Genomic DNA, 19,755 nt, shown 5'->3' with positions numbered 1-19,755 from the left:
CATAAAGTTAGGATATGTCAGTAATGAAAGTATTAGCATTTTAGCATGAGCTTAGCATGAATAGAATGGTTAATGGACTTTATTAGCGTGATGTTAGCATGTGTGGCTAATGAAATAGCTAATGGACTTTATTAGCGTTTAAGTGCAGGGGGCGGGCCCAATGAAATTTTTATGTAATTTCCTTAGTGTTTGCCCTTTGCGACCCGCCCACTTTATCTGTTCCTTTAATGGCGTCCGCTCGTGTGTTTGTCGCTTTTATCGGCGGCGTTTTAATAAAAGGCGCTAATGGCGCGGCGTATTTGCATAGAGATGAATTACGGGCGCGGCGCCTTGACGTGACTTTTAAAAGATGATTGAGGACGTTATTACACCGCGCACTCTGCTACGCTAACAGGTTATTGTAGCGCAGCTAACGCTAATAACGCCGCCGCGCACAAAAGACGGGGCTGACCTTTCATTACTTAGCCCCGCCCCCCGTCACCCCCAGACCGCTCACGTCGCTAACGCAGCCGCCGACAACGCCATCCATCACTTTCAGTGCCGTGGGGGGGGGGGGTCAGCGAGAGATGATGTGACAAGATGGACACAAAAAGCGCCAGCGGCAACAATGGAGGCAGATAAGAGCCGGGGCACGCAACCCCTACCGCTAAACCCCCCCCCCCCCCAACCCAGCCAGCCACCCACTGCCCCCCCTTAGCCAACAGGTGCCACGCTAACTGCTAATCGCTAACAGGTGGCACCCAAACAAAAATGATGTTTGGGGGCAATTTCGGGAGTGTAAGTTTGTATTTCTGATTTCATGCTAAAGAATCATTCAATCAATATTTTTTCATCAGAAAAATGTTTTGAAGCTTTTATAAATGCTTTAAAATTACATTTATGTCCATATTTTGTTATCAATCTTACATGGAACAAAATTATTTTTCGACCATTTTTTTTATGAATCGCTCAATCAATATTTGTAATCATTAAAGAAACAATTTGAATGATTTGAAGATTTTATAAATGATTTGGATAATGGCAAAATAATAATAATAATAATAATAATAATAACGTCATCATCCTTGGATGTTGCTTGAAACCCAAAATGACGAAAGGAACCGGAAGAAAAGTTGACGTGCTGATGTTTTCCTTTTCTTGTCTTTTTCCTTTCTTTTTTTTTTACCGCTGACCTTCCAGGACATTTTATTCATCCATCAAATTCAAAACATTTTACTCTTATAATAAATGATTAACTATTTGCTGTTGACGTCCGTGGCACGATGACGTCATGAGACCGTCAACCACATTTGAATCTTTACGTTATCATTATTATTGTTAACATTATTTGACGTGCAAATTGTTTTGCTTGTTTTTCGCGGTTGAGAACATCAAAACGCAAAAATAAAAACATATTTTTTTCCCCTAATAACCATTTTGAATAGTAATCATAATCTGCAATAATGTGTAATCACCCGTAATAAAGAAACCACGTGTGGATGAAATACATAGAGGAACGGCGTTCAAACCCTAATAATTATTATTAATAATAATTGTCATCATCATCATCATCATCATCATCATCATAATAATGCGAGTAATAGTAAAGAGTGTTTATTGAGTGAAAGTGCTGACGTTACACGAATTAAATTAAACTGAATGTCGTGTTCTGCTCACGTGTCTGTGCATTGATCATCATAATAATAATTGGAATCATAAAAGAGGACGTGTTTGTTTCTATTTACAGTCCCAAAAGGAGGCTTTATACAAGGAAAGTGGAAAGTCAAAAAGTCTTTTTTTTGTTTTGTTCGTTCGTTTTTTTCTTTAGGAGGACGATCCGTCCCGCTCGGGCGCGTGCACGACGACGAGCGCGTGCTTGTGGAGGAGGCCGTTGAGGCGGGGGGGGTCCAGGGGGCGGGGGGGCCGGTCGGGGTCCAAAGGTTTGTCGTAGTCGTCCAAGTCGTCGTCCGCGTCCAAGTCGGAGCTGACCTTTAACCTCTCGGTCTGCGAGTCGTGCTTCTGCTTGGCGGAGGCCATCTCGGCCGCGTGCTTCTTCCGCCATTTTGTGCGACGGTTCTGGAACCACACCTGCCGCAGACATGTGCACGCCATGCAATTCTTTGTATTATTATTATGATGATTATTATTACGATTATGATTCAGATCAGCTGCATCAGCAGCAACAGCGGCTACGGGAAACTACATCACTCCGTCTTGAAACAAAGACAACATTCCAAAATCACAATCGAGTCGCAATTAATAATCTACGCTATGACGTCAGTTCCTGCAATCAACGGCACTGCGGATGACGACGCTCGGCTTCCCGTCCTTTTTCATTGGCCAATGCATGCACTCGCGGCCTTTGTCAGACGTGAACGACTTGGCATTTTGTACCTTGACCTGGCTCTCGGTCATCCCCAGAGAAAAGGCCAGCCTGGCTCGCTCGGGCCCCGCCAAATATTTCGTTTGTTCAAAAGTTTTTTCCAGAGCGAAAATTTGCTGTCCGGAGAAAGTCGGGCGGGTGTGTTTGCGCTTTCCGTCTTTGCTCTCCAGCACCAAGCAACTCTGCTCTGCAACCAAACACACACACACAAAATGCACATCAGTTATTATTATTATTATTATTATTATTATTATTCGCCGCCTCATCCTCATCATCATCATCATCGGAACATTTGCGCTCCATCGTTGATTCTTTTTCCACCATCGTCATTATTATTTGAGCGGTTTTTTTTTTGGTTTTTTTTAACTTCCATAGTACTTTTGAATTTTTCTAAAAACGTCATCGTTATTGTCGTGATTGATAAGAAGCATTTGATCAACTGTCACCTTTAGAATTAGTTACACATCAACGGTAATCATTAACATTTAAATAACATTTGTAACACGTCATCATTATTATTAATTGTTAAACATCTGGACAAGTACTAATCGTCATCATCATCATCACAACTGCTATCCGACAAATTCTTCTTCTTCTTCTTATTATTATTATTAAGAAACATTTGAAATGACCATTTGAACGCCACTATCATTCTTCCTATTAATTCTAATAATAAACATTTGAACAACTATTTATGACCATCGTCGTCATTCTCGTTTTCCCTTCAACAGCTTTCAAAGACAACATTAATAATAATAATAATAATAATAATAATAACAATAAAACAATTTGCTCCCTGCGCCATCAATTTGATCGTCAAACAAATGAATAACGATCATCGGCAGTATTATTCCGATTATGATTTTTTTCGCCGTCTTGCCTGCAACAGCGCGCATTATTTGATTGTTTTGTTAAGGAAAAGAACAAAATCATAACCCTTTGAATAGCCGTCATCGACGTCCTCTTATTATTCGCACACATTTATTTGCTCAAAGTTTTGGAACATTTTGACGAGAATTATTTTCGCGTTCATGCAAATTATCAATATGATCAAGACGAAAATGGGAACAATTGAATTTACTTTCCCGATAAGGAGAAAAAGGAATTTGATTTTGGGTCGCACGTGATCCAAATGTGGTAAACTGACGTCACATTTTCTCCCCGTTTTTCCTCGAAAACGATCCCAAAATCGAAACGAGTCGAGCCCGCTTGAATCATCGGCAACCGCCGTTGGAATTCAGTCAATCGGAAGGACTTTTTTATTTTGGGGGGAATGGATTCTTCTTTTTTTTCCCTTTTTTTCTTGTTTTGTTTTTGTTTTTTTCTTCTTCTTGAGTGCGGCGCAAACTCACGAGGCGAGCAGGCGAAGCGGGCGTCCCTCCAGTGGGCACCCTGCATGACCCCCGGCCAGAAAAGGGGGGTCCTGCAGCCGGGCAGCTCGCTCAGGGGCTTGGGGGGATACCGGACCATCGCGGCGGCGGCGGCGATTCCCGGCGAGAAGTAGAGTCCGGCCGGCGGCACCGGCGGCACCGGCGGCGGCGGCGGCGGCTGCGGCGGCTGCAGGGAGCTCAGGACCCCCAGGGAGGCCGAGGCCACCGAGGACAGCGCCGCCCTGGGCCGGTTGAGGATGTCGTTGATGCCGTGGGGCGTCGCCGACGAGCTGAGCTGCGGCGAGCCCTGCAGGCCGCCGCCGCCGGAAGACTTGAGGCCCGCCGCCGCCGCCGCCGCGCCGCCCGGGTTGGGCGACGTGGCGGTCGGGGACGCGCACGACGGGTAGGCCGTCGCCGGGTATTGGGGGGCGCCGGAGGGGGTCTTCATGTCGGCCGCCATGCTGTGCAGGGCCGCCAGCGGGGGGGTGCGGCGGCGAGGCGAGAAGCCGCCGCCGGCGAAGTGTCGGGAGGAGGCGTCCTGCATCCCGGGAGCCGCCGCGAACATCACCCGCTCCCTGCGCCGCCACCGACCGGGGGGGAACTCTGCCCGCACCCCGGCCCGCCGCCACGGCTGGGGGGGCTGGGGGTGCGGGGGGTGGCGTAGAGGGGTAGTGGGGTCAGGGGGAGGAAGAGGAAGAGGAGCACGAAGAAGAGGACAACATGAGGCCTCCTTCAACAAGTTGCGAAAAAGAACAAGTGACAGCACAAAGTCTGGGGGGACAACTTCTTGCGCTCCTCTGCGATGATTGGACCGACCGCCGTGACGTCACCCGCAACAATCCGATCGTCATCATCATCAAAGTCATTTCCCCCTGCCGTATATTCTTGTTACCTTGCTGGTTAAAAAATAAATCAAAGTCATGAAGCAATACGGAAACACATTACAGGACGGCAGACTTTCCAAATAAAAGCCCGCAGGTCATTGCAGAACATGCTCCTTTCAAAATAAAAGTTAGTAGAATAGCTCGTGAAGTCGTCAGAAGACATTCTTCCGAAAAAATAAAAGTCATCATAGGAGGAGCTTACTTCAAAGTAAAAGTTTCCAAATTCTTGGAGGACATGCTCCCTTCAGAATAAATGTCATCCAGTTATTGGAGGGTGACTTTTCTTCCAAATTCAAGTCAAGTCATCACATGATGAGACGTTTTAGGACCTTTCGGCTTCAAAATAAAAGACATAGTCGGACCCGTTCCCTTCAAAATAAAAGCGTGACGACATCCGGTGGCGTGTACATTTATGTCAACAATGACGAAAGAAAAGTGAAACGTCAACATTTTGCTCTCATGAAAAACTTTTTCTGCTTTCTTTGTCATCACCACGTGATACGGTGGCACCACCTGGCGTTCACACGGCCTCACTGCACACATGCTCCTTCATCATCATCACGTGACGCTCAGTGACGATTTCCGCTTGCGCTGATCATCAGGTTGGGAGGTTCCTTTCAAAATGGATTCCGATAGTTACTCGTCACCTGGTTATAAAAATCTCATCAAATGTCGTCAGTAACGTAATTCAAGTACTACAATATTAAAGTCATTTAACTACTTGCTCACTTTCAAATACACCAAATACGACAAAATACATTCAATCAATGAAAATATAGATGCATTTTCTGCGTTGCGCTGTAAATGTTTAATAAAACTCGGGATTCAAATGTGCCGCTAATTGTGGAAAATTCGAATTGCAATCCAGCAAAATAGTACCAGTTTAATCAATGTACCTGTAATCCGATTACGTTTTTGTTTCAGTAACTGTAAAGGAATAGTTCTTTTTCCACTTAGTACTGGACTGGACTGAGATGCAATTTGCAGTGCGCCGGCTAATTTGTCTCTGTAAATGTTCAATCCTTCTAAGTACGTAAACCGTCAGTTTCCCTAAAAAAAAAAAAAAGTCCGTTTAAATGGGGCCACCGATCACGTACAAGTTCGAACTGCGTACGTACTTTGTAGTTTTTTCGCAAGGATTCATTTGCTGCTTTTGTCCACTAGTGGGCGCATTCCACGAGCGTCACTTGACGTTAATGACTTCATCCCAAACGCTGCGTCACCAAAAGAGGAAGACGCCCTCGTGGAGAAACATTTCCAGCATTTCAGAAGTCCACAGCGTGAGTTGCAAAGCGTTTACGGCAACTTCTGCTCTTATGGACAGAGAGGACCCCAAACAGCAAAACAGCTGCAGATGATTGACAGCCATTCAAACTGCATGGAATAAAATAAATATCAAACCCCCCAAAATTCTTCACTAGCGTTCCCATTCGTCGGAAACGCCCAAAGCCGCCAATCGGCGTTCTCCGCGGTTGGTTGTGCCCAAAAAGGACAAAACAAAATGATCTTTTTTGCCATTTACAAATTGCAGAAAACTGTGGGTGGCGCACCGTGAGTATGCGGGGTCTACGGCAAACGTGCATTTTGGTCCACTTCTTTAAAAAACAAACAAAAAAGAAGGTACAGGCAGGATGTAGAGCCGCAAGTTGCCTGAGTGTCAATGGCAAACATTCGGCAAATATTGCTGCAGTTGCAAACGAAGGTACAGGACTCGTGTTCATCTCCATCTCATTAGGCCTGCTCGAGCTCCAACTGGGCTCAACGTGGCCCCGTTGACCTTTCCCCTTTAAGATACAAAAACTTCCATTTGCTGACAATTCGGGTTCCCTCACAATAGCACCAATCACCTACTGGAGATGTTTTTTTTCATATTCATGAAAAGAACAAAACCAGGAATAAAATGTACATTGTCTACAGTACTACTTTGTATTTGAGAGTATAGAAAGGGTTTTGAAGAGTGGGGTCAAGGTTCAGAGGAGTGCGGTGTGTGTGGAGGTTCATACAGCTTTGAAATATGTATAGATCATCCCCAAAAATGCAGCAGCTACTTTGCAGGTTTCAGCTGTTGCGGGCGCGGTCCGGAATCGAACCCGCGACGTCGTCGCCGCTATTCGGTACGAGCGTTCGGATGATGAACGAGTAGAACGAACAAGAACATTGCTTTTGGAACTTGATGACATTTTTTATTCCAGGTTACTCGCGTGACATCAACTTTTGCTTCTTCAGCTTCTTCTGTGACACCTGCGCACACACACACACAAAACACGTTGTCAACATGGCGGCCGTTGTGACATCATCACACGTTCATCGTCATCACGTGTCGCTCAGAGCTTTCGTGTGTTTTCATTGGTTGATCCAAAGGTGTCCTAAGTAGTTGTCATGACGACACCCACCGGCAGTACATGAACACATGGCTACCTTGACTCGGGCTAGTATCGCCTTCATGCTCATTGCGAGTGTTTTCATTTTCCATTCAAGAAACCTCTCAAAGTGCTTCAACAACAAAATAAGCACAAATTCATCGGTACTGTCTTTCAATCATTTTCCCCCCGTTTGTTGCATTTCACAACTGTCTGAAAAAAGTACAAATACTTTGTGACCTGAAGTACATTTTTATGTTCGTCACATTTAACGGCAAAAAGTGCTACAAAAGTACATCAAGTACTCATACTTTGATACCCCCCCGGTCAAGTAGCAGTGCTTTGCTCTCCCCGGCCACAAGGGGGCGCCGTGCCCTGCTCACCTTTTTCTTCTGCGCTACCTCCTCCTCAGGCTTGGGGACGATCTGCTCCTTTTCGGTGAGGATCATCTCGATGTGGCACGGCGAGCTCATGTACGGGTTGATGCGGCCGTGGGCGCGGTACGTGCGGCGCCGCATCTTGGGCGCCTTGTTCACCTGGATGTGCTCGATCACAAGGGAGTCCACGTCCAGACCCTGACAAAAACGTCACCTGGTTCACTCGGGCACATTGTTATATAGGAGACCTCGATACTTCCTACAAGTCCTTTTTTTACGTGGTTCGGGAGTGAGCGAAAGATTCCGAACGCTGCCGCCGCATTCGGAATCATTCGCTCATTTCCGACTCGCTACAAAGGAATTTTGAGTGGGCATTTTACGCACTAACTAGAGCTGCGATTAAAAAAAAAAAAAAAAAAAAAAAAAAAAAAACACTTGGCAGTGACTCGGAAATGAGTGAATGATTCCTAACGCTGCGGATTCTGAACGTAGCGTCGGCGTTCGTAATCATTCGCTCGTTCCCGACTCCTGAAACCCAAAAAAGGGATTTGGACTTAACTTTATGTATAGAGCACAGGAGCTTAACTGTTCCAGTTGCGCGAGTAGTCATTTTCCATGTTAAGTTCGAGCAGTTGCCGTTTGTTACTTGCTAGCAGAACTACTCGCACTCTGTGGTTACATGGGAGTACAGCTATGTAAAAGCACAAGTACTGACCCAGTAAGTGGTAAAAGTAAAATAGTACACACATTTTATACAATACCCACTTTTGATAATAACAAAACAACAAAATAAAATATATTAGTGCTACTCACAATATAGGGATTTGTATGTGGTAGATAGTTCCTAAAATTCCCTTTGAAGTGATTAGGTAATGCATGAATGAATGCATTCGGAATCTCACTCCTTTTTTGTGAACTGCAACTGTTCACGTGTCATCAATCAATCAATCCATAACAGTAAAGTAACTGCTCAAGGAACTCCAAGTCCAAAGTGCGAATGCTCCAGTAACTGCAGCAGGTAACAATAAGTAGTGTTTGCTACTCCCTTATTATTAACATGATTAGGATTTTTATAGCAGATCTAATTAGTCCCCAAAATGTCCACTCGAGAACGGGCGGAGGACTCCAAGCGCAGTCCCCCGCTCGCTTTGCTAGTCACTGGGCAGGGACTGCTGTGACGCCAACCGACCTTGAGCTCAGCGTTGCTCTCCGCATTCTTGAGCATGTGCAGCAGGAACTCGGCGCTCTTCTTGGGCCATCGGCCTTGCGTCCAGCCGAACTGTTTGGCCTGCGGGCGAAACGTCATTGAGACCGGGCGCGCGATTGCATGCGCACGCTAGCGGCCGCTCAGACCGGAGTTTTAGTTTCACGGTTAATCCAAAGGTGTCCTAAGAAGGTCATCACGGCGGCCGCCGTCGCTCTATAACCCCCGGCGCCGTCGCTCACCTGGGCGCACCTGCCCACGCCGCCGTTGTAGCGTCTGAACGGGACGCACTGGTGCTTGACAACCACGTCGCGCAGGTACTTGTTGGCCTTGCGGATGTGCATACCTTTGATGGCCTGAGCGGTCTCACGCGTGTTCTGCAAAACACATTCCTGTCATTAAGTGTTTCCATGGTGGTAATTGGAACGCCAAGAAGTAGTTGGTGGGAAAAGTTAGGGACACATCATCGGGGACACGATTTCAACTACATAAAAGGTGCAGCAAAAACTAAATTGAAGAAAAAAAAGAAAAAAAACAACCCTGTCCTGCAGTGCTGTAAGAATGTCAGAATTGAATGTCGGGGCTCACCTTGAAGTGGACACGCAGGTTGGAGCCTCTCGACTTGCATGCTAGGAGACAAAATGTGCCATGAGCAAAGGTGTTTGCTTTATTTGGAAAGCGCGCAGTTCTTTGATTTTAAAAAGGCGCTCAGCCGTCAAGGTTGCTTTCATGGGGAATCCAAAGGTGTCCTAAGGAGTCATCAGCACGCCGCCGGAACCAAAAACAAACGAAATGCAGATAACGCCTTCAAATGTCTTTTGAACATACTCACACTTGGTGGGGTTCTCGGGGTCCAGAGAGTAGCGGACCATGATCGGACTTCTGCAAGAAGAAGAAACGTTACAACACTTCTGCGGTAAACCTAGCAGCGGTTAGCTTGTAGCGCCGGCAAATGGGACATTCGCAAACGTTTCTGTGCCACAAGTAGCCACCAGTTTATTTACTAACTTGACGTGCCGTGGCACTGAAACCGTTTATCGCAACTTTTAATCGTTTCCATATAACGGGGACGAAATCCAACGAATGACGACGCAGCCAACATGGCGGACCTTCGCTAAATGTTGACATTTAAGCCACAATTCCGACATTTCGCACCAACATGTAACGTTAACTCGTGTGTGCGCGAGTTACAAATAAACTGACACCGTTTACAAGGAAGGATGTCGACGGTTTGTAGTAGATTTTCGATGGATTGTGTCGCTGCCCGTCCGGTTGAATTCCTTACCGAAGAGGCCTCGCCGGGAAAGAGGAAGTGACGCATCACCGCGCAGCTCTTTTGCGCCACGACACTTTCAGCGCACCCTGGTGGCCGGAGGATAAAACTACGGTGGCCCTGAAGTGCAAAACACACCAACTAAAAACAACCGCAAGTTAAAATTCACGACATCAATTAACTAATCACAACGGACACGAGAACAAATCGAAAACCACAACAACAAATAACTAATCACAAAAAACAAATAACTAAACACAAGAGCCACTGAAACACACAGCAGCAAATGAAAAACAAAATGAAATGAGCGTTAGCAGTGGTACAAATGTAGCTGTTGCTATCAAATAATATTTGGACTTGGGGCGTATGTAACGTTCTGGGTCACGTAAATTATGGCGACGCTTCCCGCGCGGTCGACCTCACCGGGGTTCCAACTCTCGCTGCTAGCGTGTCGCGTATTGCTCACTCCGCGGCCAGCTCCATCTTTTAAGAGATTGGCGTCTGAATCTGAAATGATCAAACTGAATCGGAAAATATATTTGAATTTTCATTGTGGATAATCGGTCACTCAAGTTCATTGGACTTCAGTTCCAAACTAATACATTCAATTTCAAATTATACTATTCAGATTCAGTTTTTAAATGCAATGTTTTTCAATTGAATTTTTTAATGCAATTATTCAAGTTTAGCAATTCAAAGTCAAATATAAGTGATTCAAATTCAGTTCCTGCTGGCACATATTTCAGCCAATAAAACTTTACCTTCTGTTTCTGAATTCAATGTATAAAAGTCGTTTTTTTCCCTTCCACTTTTCAATACATTTAACTGTGTACTCTTGGTGTTATTGGTGAAAAAGCAAAACGTTTTTAGTTTATGTATGTTTACACACACACACATATCATTTTATAAAAGTGATATTTTTAATAACATTTAACTTCCTTATTTTTAAGTTTTATTAAAAAGCCAATATCTTCCAAAATTCCACTTTCAAAAAATGTAAAATGAAAAGTAGTGTTATATTGTCTAACATTGTTTTTCTTGAACAATTTAAGATAAAAAAAAAGTGATACATTTTCATTCATTTTACAAATAATTTAAAATAAAATGTGACATCTTGACCATGATGTAATATCAACTTTTTCTCCTAATCTTTTGATGTGAGCCGTAGTTTATAAGAGAGGTGACCCCCAGGCCCAATCATGAGTAGCAACAATCTGTGAATTATAATTGCCATGAAAAAAAACTTTTCAACCCCCAAAAAAACTACAAATGAGCATTTCTGTGTGCGTATGCGTGTGTGTGTGCAAATAACGGGGTATAGTTTCGTCCATCAAATCTGCCAATACTGAACCTCGTGTGTGCATGGGTCGTCCACTGTGTATAATTAGAACACACAGCAAGGCCCATTAAAAAAAAAAAAAAAACACACACAGTGGGCTGCAAATGGCTCTTGGGTCAGAGGTTGCACAACCCTGGTTTACGTGAACCTCAGCTTTTTTTTTTTGTCCAATCACATTTCAGCCTGTATTTGTTGCCGTGTCAAAGTAATCTGCCCCCGAGTCTTCCAATCACTACTGAAGGCCCATAGAATGGGATCGAGATGAACAAAAGGACTTTCTTACAACCAATTAATTCCGATATTAAAAAAATAAGTTATTTTACTCATTCTAAAGAATCAGTCAATGATTGGGTTAGTTGAAATTTACTCCGCCAAATGTCGGAACCGGCATCGTCCTCAAAAAATCCATACGGGTCGGCGGGCTTGAGTTTGTACAGCAAAAGAAGACATTTAGTGTCTTATCGGTGACAGTTATTTCTTTATTTCATTTATTGATGTTTTTTATTCACATGACTCTCTCCTCGTGTAGAAAAATAAAGCTTTTATTGACATGAAAAAGGCATGTCGCAGATTGATGATGTCATCCATCGCCATGGTAACCAGGTTATGCCATTTGGACTCCTGCCACACAAAACCCAATTATTGCAGCTCTGCTCATCTTTGGACACGAATGGGATGACTCGTCGATCGAGCGACGAGTCAGCAACATTTAGCTGAAGAATAAATAGTTGCGTTGCATTGTGCACTCATCGAGTGCGCGGACCAATCGGGTCCAAGCGTGTTTGACCAATAGTCCTGAGACGCGTCCTCACGTCGCGTTCCTGAGAAGCCGCCGCCCGCCCGGTCGGGACGCGGTCCAGTGCCCTCCTCCCCCCCGTTGTGCCCCCCTGCAAGAAGAAGTCCCCACGTCAACGGCCACATGTTGGTGCTGTACCGGACCGACAACCTGAAATCAACACAAAAGCAACATGTAAGGAAGTCAACTAACACGCTAATAGACGTGATGTTAGCATTCCAGTTAACATGCTAACAAACATGACATGACATTTTTGTTTGTTTTGTCCATTATTCCCCCCCAGAGAACACATGCCGATCATCTGGCGCGATACAAAAATCTCACTATATGTATTTGATTACCCCTCCTTGAGCCGTCACCTTATGGTGGTGGAGGGGTTTGTGTGTCCCAATGTTCCTTGGAGCTAAGTTGTCTGGGGATTTACGGGTCACTCATGGTAAACAGGTTCTAGGGGAGGGACCAGACAAAGCACGGCTCAAAGACCCCTTATGATGACGACAAACTATGGACTCAGTTTTCCCTTGCCCGTACGCGGGTCACCGGGGCCCCCCTCTGGAGCCAGGCCCGGAGTTGGGGCTCGAAGGCGAGCGCCCGGTGGCCGGGCCTGCACCCGTGGGGCCCGGCCGGGCACAGCCCAAAGGGTAACGTGGGTCCCCCTTCCCGTGACCTCACCACCTGTGGGAGGGGCCATGGGGGTCGGGTGCAGTGCGAGCCGGGCGGTGGCCGAAGGCGGGGACCTTGGCGATCCGATCCCCGGCTACAGAAGCTGGCTCTAGGGACGTGGAATGTCACCTCTCTGGTAGGGAAGGAGCCCGAGCTGGTGTGCGAGGTCGAGTTGTTCCGACTAGATATAACCTAACCCTTCTCAGACACTGAACGGAAGATGAATGAATGCAAAAGACATTGGTTGTGTCATCCCAGGCCCCTCTGACAGCTGCTTCTGTTTGAGCCACTTTTGTATCCACTCAGTCCATATTTGGCTAAGACCGCCCCCTTTCCTCTGATTGGTTGCCTCCGTGTAGAAGCGCACACGTGTTTGTTACGTCGACAGCGCCGGCTCGGCAGCGCAGAGGTAGGCGGAGATGTTCGCTAGTGACGTCGATAAGCTCGAGAAATTCCAATGAGCTGATTTCAGGCCTCTCGCCAGAACAACGTCTGCGGCTCAGGGATGCGGGGAGCATTTGAATTCATATTTCACGTGTTTACTGAGGCACCTTAGAGACGATATAACATTCCAAATCATAGCAAAAAAAGTTGCTTTGGTAAAATACGGGCCTTGCGGCGTACATACATGAACAAGACTAATTGTACCAGCGCTGTCTCGGGGTCGTTTCAGCGTGGGGTCACTTTGGGTCAATCTCGTCGGGGAGCGGGTGCGGTCGGGGGCGCGTCCGCAGGCGTGGGCGGGTAGATCAAAGCCACGTCGACTCGCTCGGAGGAATTCTTCGGACACGGTCAGCTCGCTCACCCCTTCGGGACGTCGCTGAGACAGGAGCTCTCCTGAAACGACACACGTTAAATCCCCGCCTGTGTGCGCGCACACGCGGGATAAAGGCATGTTCGCGTAACAGGATTGACGACACGTGCCTGCTATTTATTTGGACTATTGTTGTCATGCCTTAGCTGACTAGTACAGTGGAGAGAAAAAGTCTACACACCCTTGTTCAACGGCCGTGTTTTTGTGAAATCGGGGGAAAAAAAAAAATATATATAATACTTTCTAACATTTATGTGACCTAGAAACTGCACAGCTCAATAAATAAATACAAAACATTTGAGAAGGGAAGTAGAAATAACTGAGATAATGTGGTTGCACAAGTGTGCACACCCCCGTGTGTGCAGAAAGAATCAATCACATTCAAACTCACGCAAACCCGGAGTCAACACACACTCGCCATCATCTGATTAACCCCAAATATGAGCTGCTGTTCAAGTAGACATTTCCTTACTTTTTTCTTGCATGCTTTTACTTCACTTGAGAACTGAACTTAACGTAGCTGCAGTTACTTATTTATGGTTACTGAGTTCCAGTTACTTGGTGACAGTTGCCACGAGTTCCAGTTCCAGATAGTTACAGTTGGTGACGTAGTTACAAACTGGGGATGAAGCGATCCCAGTCAAAGTCAGCACACACCTGCCAGAATTTGTCAACGTGCCAGTGATTAACCTCAAACAAAGTTCCGCTGTTCCAGTAGGCTTTTCCTGGCCTTTTTTTTGTTTTGAAGTCTGAAGGTTTTGTGCTAACCCTGACTGCTATTTGGAACCATTTCAAATCTCCTCAGACCAGGTCCAGCAGTTATTTTTGGCGATGAGTAGTGTTTGTAGAATTATGGACAAAAAGGACAACTCTGGTTTCATCAGACCATAACAACATCTCCCTAACGCATGTGGGGGAAAAAAAAAAGGATTTATCTTGGGCTCATTTTTTTATTCATCACAAAAACCTGGCTTTTCAACAGGGGTGTGTAGACTTTTTATATCCACTGCATTTCTTTTCTTGTGTTTGTATTTACTTCGCGCCCCGATGGTGTACTGGTCCATCATAAGCTTGGGCTGGGATACCTGATTTGCACTCGTAGTCATGTGACATCAACAATAAGCCGCACGACATCATACTCTTAACTCGTCGATGCAATTTTTTGCGGTAACGTCTCTTCGTTCCCAAAATAACGACAACAATGACGCCAGACGGACGTCGGGTTCTTACCGGGGAAGGCGTGCGGGCTGGCGGCGCCTCTTCGCAGGCACTTGGCGCAGAGGACGTGTTTGTGGTAGTGCAGACCGGGCCAGTCCGCGAGCAGGGCGTCAAGCTCGTGCAGCAGCGGCGCGACGGCCTGCCACGCCGTCCACATGTTGGGCAGCGCGGCGCGGCTGCCGACCGACAGCGTGGCGACCCGCGGCCTCCCCGTCGAAGGCCGGTGGCTGACGACCACCGGCACCTTTCCCCGATACGCCACAATGCGCCGCCGGCCGTCCGACCTCTGGACCACGTGGCCGTTGATCCGCGCGCTGAAGCGGGCGAAGAGTCCGGGCGGGAACAGGAAGGGGAAGCTGTACCGGATCTGAAGCCGCTCCGCTGAGAAAGGCGGACTCGGCGGCGCCTCCGCGCTCCGGTCGGGTTCCGTTTCAAAGCTCCCGTCGGCTTCCGTCTCCGAGCCGTCGTCGTCTTCCTCCTCCTCGACGTCGACGCGCCCGGGGAACTTGTACCAGAGCTCGGCGCCGCTGTGAAGGGGCTCGCCTCCGCGGGGTTTGTTGACGCAATAGCAGAGACCCATCTTCTCCAGGAGCTCGAGGACGACGTCCGGGTCCCGCCGCGTGGGGAGGACGGCGTCGGACGGCCGAAGGCCAGACCCGCCGAAACCTTCCAGGTGCCGCTGCAGCCGTGCCGCCCCGAGGTTCTCGCCGTCCTCCTCAGCCGCGGCCCTTTGGAAGACCACGTTGAGGATGGCAATGAAGCGCGGAGGGTTGTGAAAAACGTAGTCCTCCAGGACGGGGCTGTCCTCAAAGTGCAGCAGCTTCCCGCTGCGGTGCAGGTAGGACAAAGCGTTTCGCAGACCTTCCCCGGTCAGGCCCGCCTGCTGGCCCAGACGGGTCGAGTCCCAGCGGGTCAGCCACAGTTCTTTGGACTTGAGGTGCAGCTCCTCCAGCGTCTGCCAAGACCTGGGCAGCGCCCGGTGGAGGTCGGGAAAGATGTCGCGGTGGCGGGCCACCGACATCAGTTTGTCCCTGAGGCGCCCGACGTCGATTCGGTCGGTCCGCACGCTCCCGACGCTCAGCAGCGGGGACAGAATCTGCAGGCGGCGGTCCAGAAGGGACCGCAGCCGGGCCTTCTTCCGCCGCAAGTTGGTGTCGGAGACGGCGTAGAAGGGGGCGTGTGGGCTGGAGGTGCGCGTGGCGTAGCCCTGCTGCAGCGCCTGCTCCACCTTCAGCGCCAAACTCCCCAGAACCTGAACGTCCCTCCTCTGCTGCAGGCCCACCCGACGATGGATGTCCAGCTTCTTCTCCTCCAGCTCCGCCTCCCCGCACAGGTCGGCGTGCGTGCCCACCAACAGCACTACGGCTCGGGGCACCTTGGCGCCGAGCAGGTGGAGGAAGTAGCCCACGTGGGCGTAGAAGTCGCACGAAGAGTACGCTCGGAGGTTGACCACCAGGACGTAGAGCGCGGCGGGGGACAGGAAGAAGGGCTTGATAAGGTCAAGGTTCTGCTTTCCGGACAACTCATACACCAGGAAGTTGGGCCCGCCGTCCGCCGCCCAGCTCGTGACTCGGATTCCTTCGTTGGCGTGGACGCCTTCGCTCTCGTGTTCCTCGCCCAGCAAGCTGTGCCGCAGTCGCGTCTTACCGGCGCCCTTCGGTCCCAACAAGACCAATTTGAGCCCGGGCCGAGCGCTCGGACGCGAGTGCGCCGAATCCAGCTGATAGGCGGCGATGTGCGGGATCCCCTTCATGCACACCTCGTACGGAGGCCGGACCAGCGGGTTGTCCTTCACCTTCCAGATGTTCACCTTGGACAGTTTTCCGAAGTCGTCGGGAAGGACGGCGATTTGGTTCCCCTGGACGACCAGCTCCTCCAGCTTCGCCAGCTCCACCAGTGAGTCCGGCAGGTATGCGATGTCGTTGTTGTCCAGCCAAAGATTGGCGAGATTCCGCAACCTCCCGATTTCCCGCGGAACCTGAGTTAGTTTGTTCCTGCTCAGGTACAGTTCCTCCAAACCCGAAATGTCCAGAAGTACCTCAGGGAAGTCCGTGAGCTCGTTGGAGGACAAGTTGACCATTTTGAGTGTTTGCAGGCTGCCAAAAGCGTGCGGCAACGCGGCCAGGTGGTTCCCGTCCAGCATCAGGCTCTCCAGGTTCCGCAGCCGGCAGAAGGTATCGGGTAAAGACCTCAAGCGGAGGCTGCTCAGCCACAAGATCTTGATGCTCTTCAGCTTGACCACGTCCTCTGGCAAAACTTCAAACTTGTTCCCTGAGCAGTCCAGTTCCTCCAAGTCGGCCAGGGCCAGGATCTCAGGGGGGAACCTGCTCAGCTTGTTGTGGTCCACGTCCAGCGTGCGCAGCCGGGCGAGGCCGCGGAAGGACTCGGGCATGTCGTGCAGGTCGTTGAAGCTGACGTCCAGTTCCTCCAGAAGCACTAAAGCCGCGATGCGCTCGGGTAGCTGCTGAATGTTGTTGTGACTGACGCTCAGTTTCTTCAGGGTGCTGAGCCGGCCCAGGCCCTCCGCCACGCCCCTCAGCCGGTTGTGGCTCAGGTCCAACTCCACCAGCTGCCGCAGATCGAACACGGCTCGCGGCACGCTGGAGAAGCGGTTCCTACGCAGCACCAGCACACGCAGGTTGTTGAGGCTGGACGCCAGGCCTTCGGGCAGCTCCTGCAGGAGGTTGTTGCCCAGGTTCAGGGCCTCCACGTGGGACAGGTCCTGGTCTTTGGGGTAGGGGGGCAGCTGGCGCAGGTCGCTGCGCAGCTTCCTGGACCGGAGGGCGGCGTCTCGCCACAGCTGGGCCGCCTTCACCTTGTTGTCCTCCCCCTCCCCCTCCCCCCACTCCTTGTTTGTTTCATTCAGGGTCCTCATGGGTCGCCCCTCATCTCGCGAACCTCCGTGCGAGCGGCCTGCTGGCGGCAAACGGGGTCGCCTTGGACGAGAAGGAGGCGGGGCTTCATGGCCGCCGAGGAGCTGACGTTTGAAGGAGAGAAGCAAGAAAGACGAGGCGCTCCTTCTCGGATACTCTTCCTCTTCTCCTCCTCCTCAGTTTCTTTTCCTGCTTTTCCGTTTTTTCTTTTTTCTGCTGCTGCGGAGAAAGTGAGGAAGTCGACGTCATCATCCCCCGCCCGCCCGGAGGAGGAGGAGGGGCGGCGAAAGTCGACTTCCTGTTGACATAATTCCATTCGTCATTATTTGTCTTTATTCCACGTTGTCTTTTTGTTGTTGTTGTTTTTTATGCGCAACCTAACATCGTGTCTTAAACGTGTTTAGCTTTGATACTTTTAACATAGTGCCATCGTGTCGTTTTTTAAAATATTGATTTTAAAGCCTTTATATTCCTTATTTTCCCTTTTAATGCATTTTTAGCATCAATTATGAATAACATGAATGATTAGCAATTTTCCATAATCCCCCCCCCCCCCTGTTTGGGGTGCGTGACGTCTTCCTCTGCGACATACCACGTGACAATGACACCTAAAGTCACCTCGTCTACGGCTTTACTTTTGCTTCTTTGTACAAAATAGTCAACAAATATCCGTTTGACTCTTTCATGCCATCTCGAACGCTTCGTTTTGTGGCGGATTTTCATTCAATTTGATGAACATACGTCCGGCTGCGCGATGGTGACGTCACACTACGGCCACTCCACTTGGACGAACTTCACCGCACCGCATTTAATGAGGAGCTTCAGTCACTCGCGGTTTTCACGTGCAGTTTTGGATTTCGAACCTTTGACTCCATATAGTACAGACAACTCGCCTCACTGTACTGGAATTTTTAACAAACGAGGTACTCAGATCTCCATTTATCAAGAGACATATTTGCTTGTATTTCACATTTCCTTTGGATCCGGCAGCGCTACCAAGTGCCATCCATCCATCCATCCGTTTCCTGAGCCGCTTTTCCTCACAAGGGTCGCGGGCGTGCTGGAGCCTATACCAGCTGGCAAGAGGCGGGGTACACCCTGAACCGGTTGCCAGCCAATCGCAGGGCACACATAAATAAAACGACCATTCGCAATTTAGAGTCTTCCATTAACCTACCACCTACCATGTTTTTTGGGATGTGGGAGGAAACCGGAGTGTCCGGTTTTTACTTTTACTTGAGGGCTTTGGGGACTTGAGCGCATTAACCGAGATTGATTAATTAATTCATTAGAAAAATCACCGCATTTTAATGGCATTTTGTGTTCCAAAGAAGCCGGAACCTTTGTCAGCTCACGATTTCCTGGTACACCGACTAGACTGACGCACAGCTCGGAGCTCAGAATTCGAACTGGAAGTCAACGGCATTGCTAGGAATGTATGGCGCGAGATTGTTTCAATATTATTGACACGTGTGTTTTTCAAATTCACAACTCTATGCGGTACATTTTTCAAAGTTGTGTGTGGATTTATCATGACTTATAATTTGTAAATATTAAATGTTCAAGTGTTTGGAACTTTTGTTGAAGGTGCGTTTGTGGATCAGCGGGCACGCGCATTTATGTTGGAGACAAACGTAACGAAGTTTCAAGTTTTAAGATTGACACGTGTGGGAAGGCCCTCCCTCCGTCCGCTAGGCGGCAGTGTTGCTGTCACCGTCGATTATTTTCGAGGAATCCGACAGTCTGTGGTGGTCTGACCCTGCTGAAAGCCCCGGTAAACATACCGAATCTTCTCGTCTTGTGTGTGTATATCTGGAAAACTGCGTTATGTTTGTGAATGCGCATGCCCGCTGATCCGCAACGGCACCAACAGTTCACAAGCAGAATTTTATAGTTACAAAAAAAGTCATGATAAATGCACACACAATAAAAAATGTATTTGTGGATCTGAAAAACACGTAAATCATTTTGAGACAAATCTCTCCCCATAGGAGCAAATTTCATTCTGAAAAAAAAAAAACTTGACGTGTTGACATGCGTGTTTTTGTGCAAATTGGGGAGTTTTCAACCCCCCGACATGTGATCCAACTTTTCAACCGCTACGCACAACCATTCACGGTAATCCTGTTCTAAAAAAAATCAATCAATCCTAAAATGGCAATTTACCTTTAGCTCTGTTTAGTATTTTAATGCAATTCAATGCATTTTTCCAGAGGTAACAC

The 19,755-nt window shown here is 48.3% G+C and overlaps 3 protein-coding genes and 3 non-coding genes across 6 annotated transcripts; all 6 read right to left on the bottom strand.

Moving 5' to 3' along the window:
• Nucleotides 1-1,577: 1,577 nt before the first annotated feature.
• On the bottom strand, nucleotides 1,578-6,629 carry nkx6.1 (NK6 homeobox 1). Its single transcript, XM_061747262.1, has 3 exons — nucleotides 3,715-6,629; nucleotides 2,374-2,549; nucleotides 1,578-2,067 (listed from the first exon to the last, which is right to left on the bottom strand). Exons 1-3 carry the CDS (start codon nucleotides 4,295-4,297, stop codon nucleotides 1,804-1,806), a joined length of 1,023 nt encoding a protein of 340 aa, XP_061603246.1. The 5' UTR covers nucleotides 4,298-6,629; the 3' UTR covers nucleotides 1,578-1,803.
• A 144-nt stretch (nucleotides 6,630-6,773) lies between these two features.
• Nucleotides 6,774-9,908, bottom strand: rpl17 (ribosomal protein L17). The gene is made up of 7 exons (XM_061747263.1): nucleotides 9,843-9,908; nucleotides 9,390-9,439; nucleotides 9,146-9,186; nucleotides 8,800-8,934; nucleotides 8,543-8,641; nucleotides 7,360-7,551; nucleotides 6,774-6,857 (listed from the first exon to the last, which is right to left on the bottom strand). The coding sequence occupies exons 2-7, from the start codon at nucleotides 9,427-9,429 to the stop codon at nucleotides 6,810-6,812; spliced, it is 555 nt and encodes a 184-aa protein (XP_061603247.1). The 5' UTR covers nucleotides 9,430-9,439; nucleotides 9,843-9,908; the 3' UTR covers nucleotides 6,774-6,809.
• Nucleotides 6,936-7,002, bottom strand: LOC133465329 (small nucleolar RNA SNORD58). The gene has a single exon (XR_009784610.1). It is a non-coding gene; the product is annotated as a small nucleolar RNA SNORD58 (small nucleolar RNA).
• LOC133465327 (small nucleolar RNA SNORD58) lies at nucleotides 8,696-8,762 on the bottom strand. The gene has a single exon (XR_009784608.1). It is a non-coding gene; the product is annotated as a small nucleolar RNA SNORD58 (small nucleolar RNA).
• LOC133465328 (small nucleolar RNA SNORD58) lies at nucleotides 9,261-9,326 on the bottom strand. The gene has a single exon (XR_009784609.1). It is a non-coding gene; the product is annotated as a small nucleolar RNA SNORD58 (small nucleolar RNA).
• Nucleotides 9,909-11,975: 2,067 nt separating the features above from the next.
• Nucleotides 11,976-17,950, bottom strand: LOC133465013 (malignant fibrous histiocytoma-amplified sequence 1 homolog). The gene is given in 4 exon segments (XM_061747315.1): nucleotides 11,976-12,115; nucleotides 13,277-13,417; nucleotides 13,419-13,465; nucleotides 14,673-17,950. Coding segments are annotated over 3 exon segments (3,009 nt in total). The 5' UTR covers nucleotides 17,536-17,950; the 3' UTR covers nucleotides 11,976-12,115; nucleotides 13,277-13,318.
• Between the last annotated feature and the right edge of the window lie 1,805 nt (nucleotides 17,951-19,755).

This window comes from Phyllopteryx taeniolatus, chromosome 15 (assembly GCF_024500385.1).
Source record: "Phyllopteryx taeniolatus isolate TA_2022b chromosome 15, UOR_Ptae_1.2, whole genome shotgun sequence".
Taxonomy (NCBI): domain Eukaryota; kingdom Metazoa; phylum Chordata; class Actinopteri; order Syngnathiformes; family Syngnathidae; genus Phyllopteryx; species Phyllopteryx taeniolatus.
Note: the sequence above shows the minus strand (reverse complement) of the source record. Positions and strands in the feature narration are given on the sequence as shown.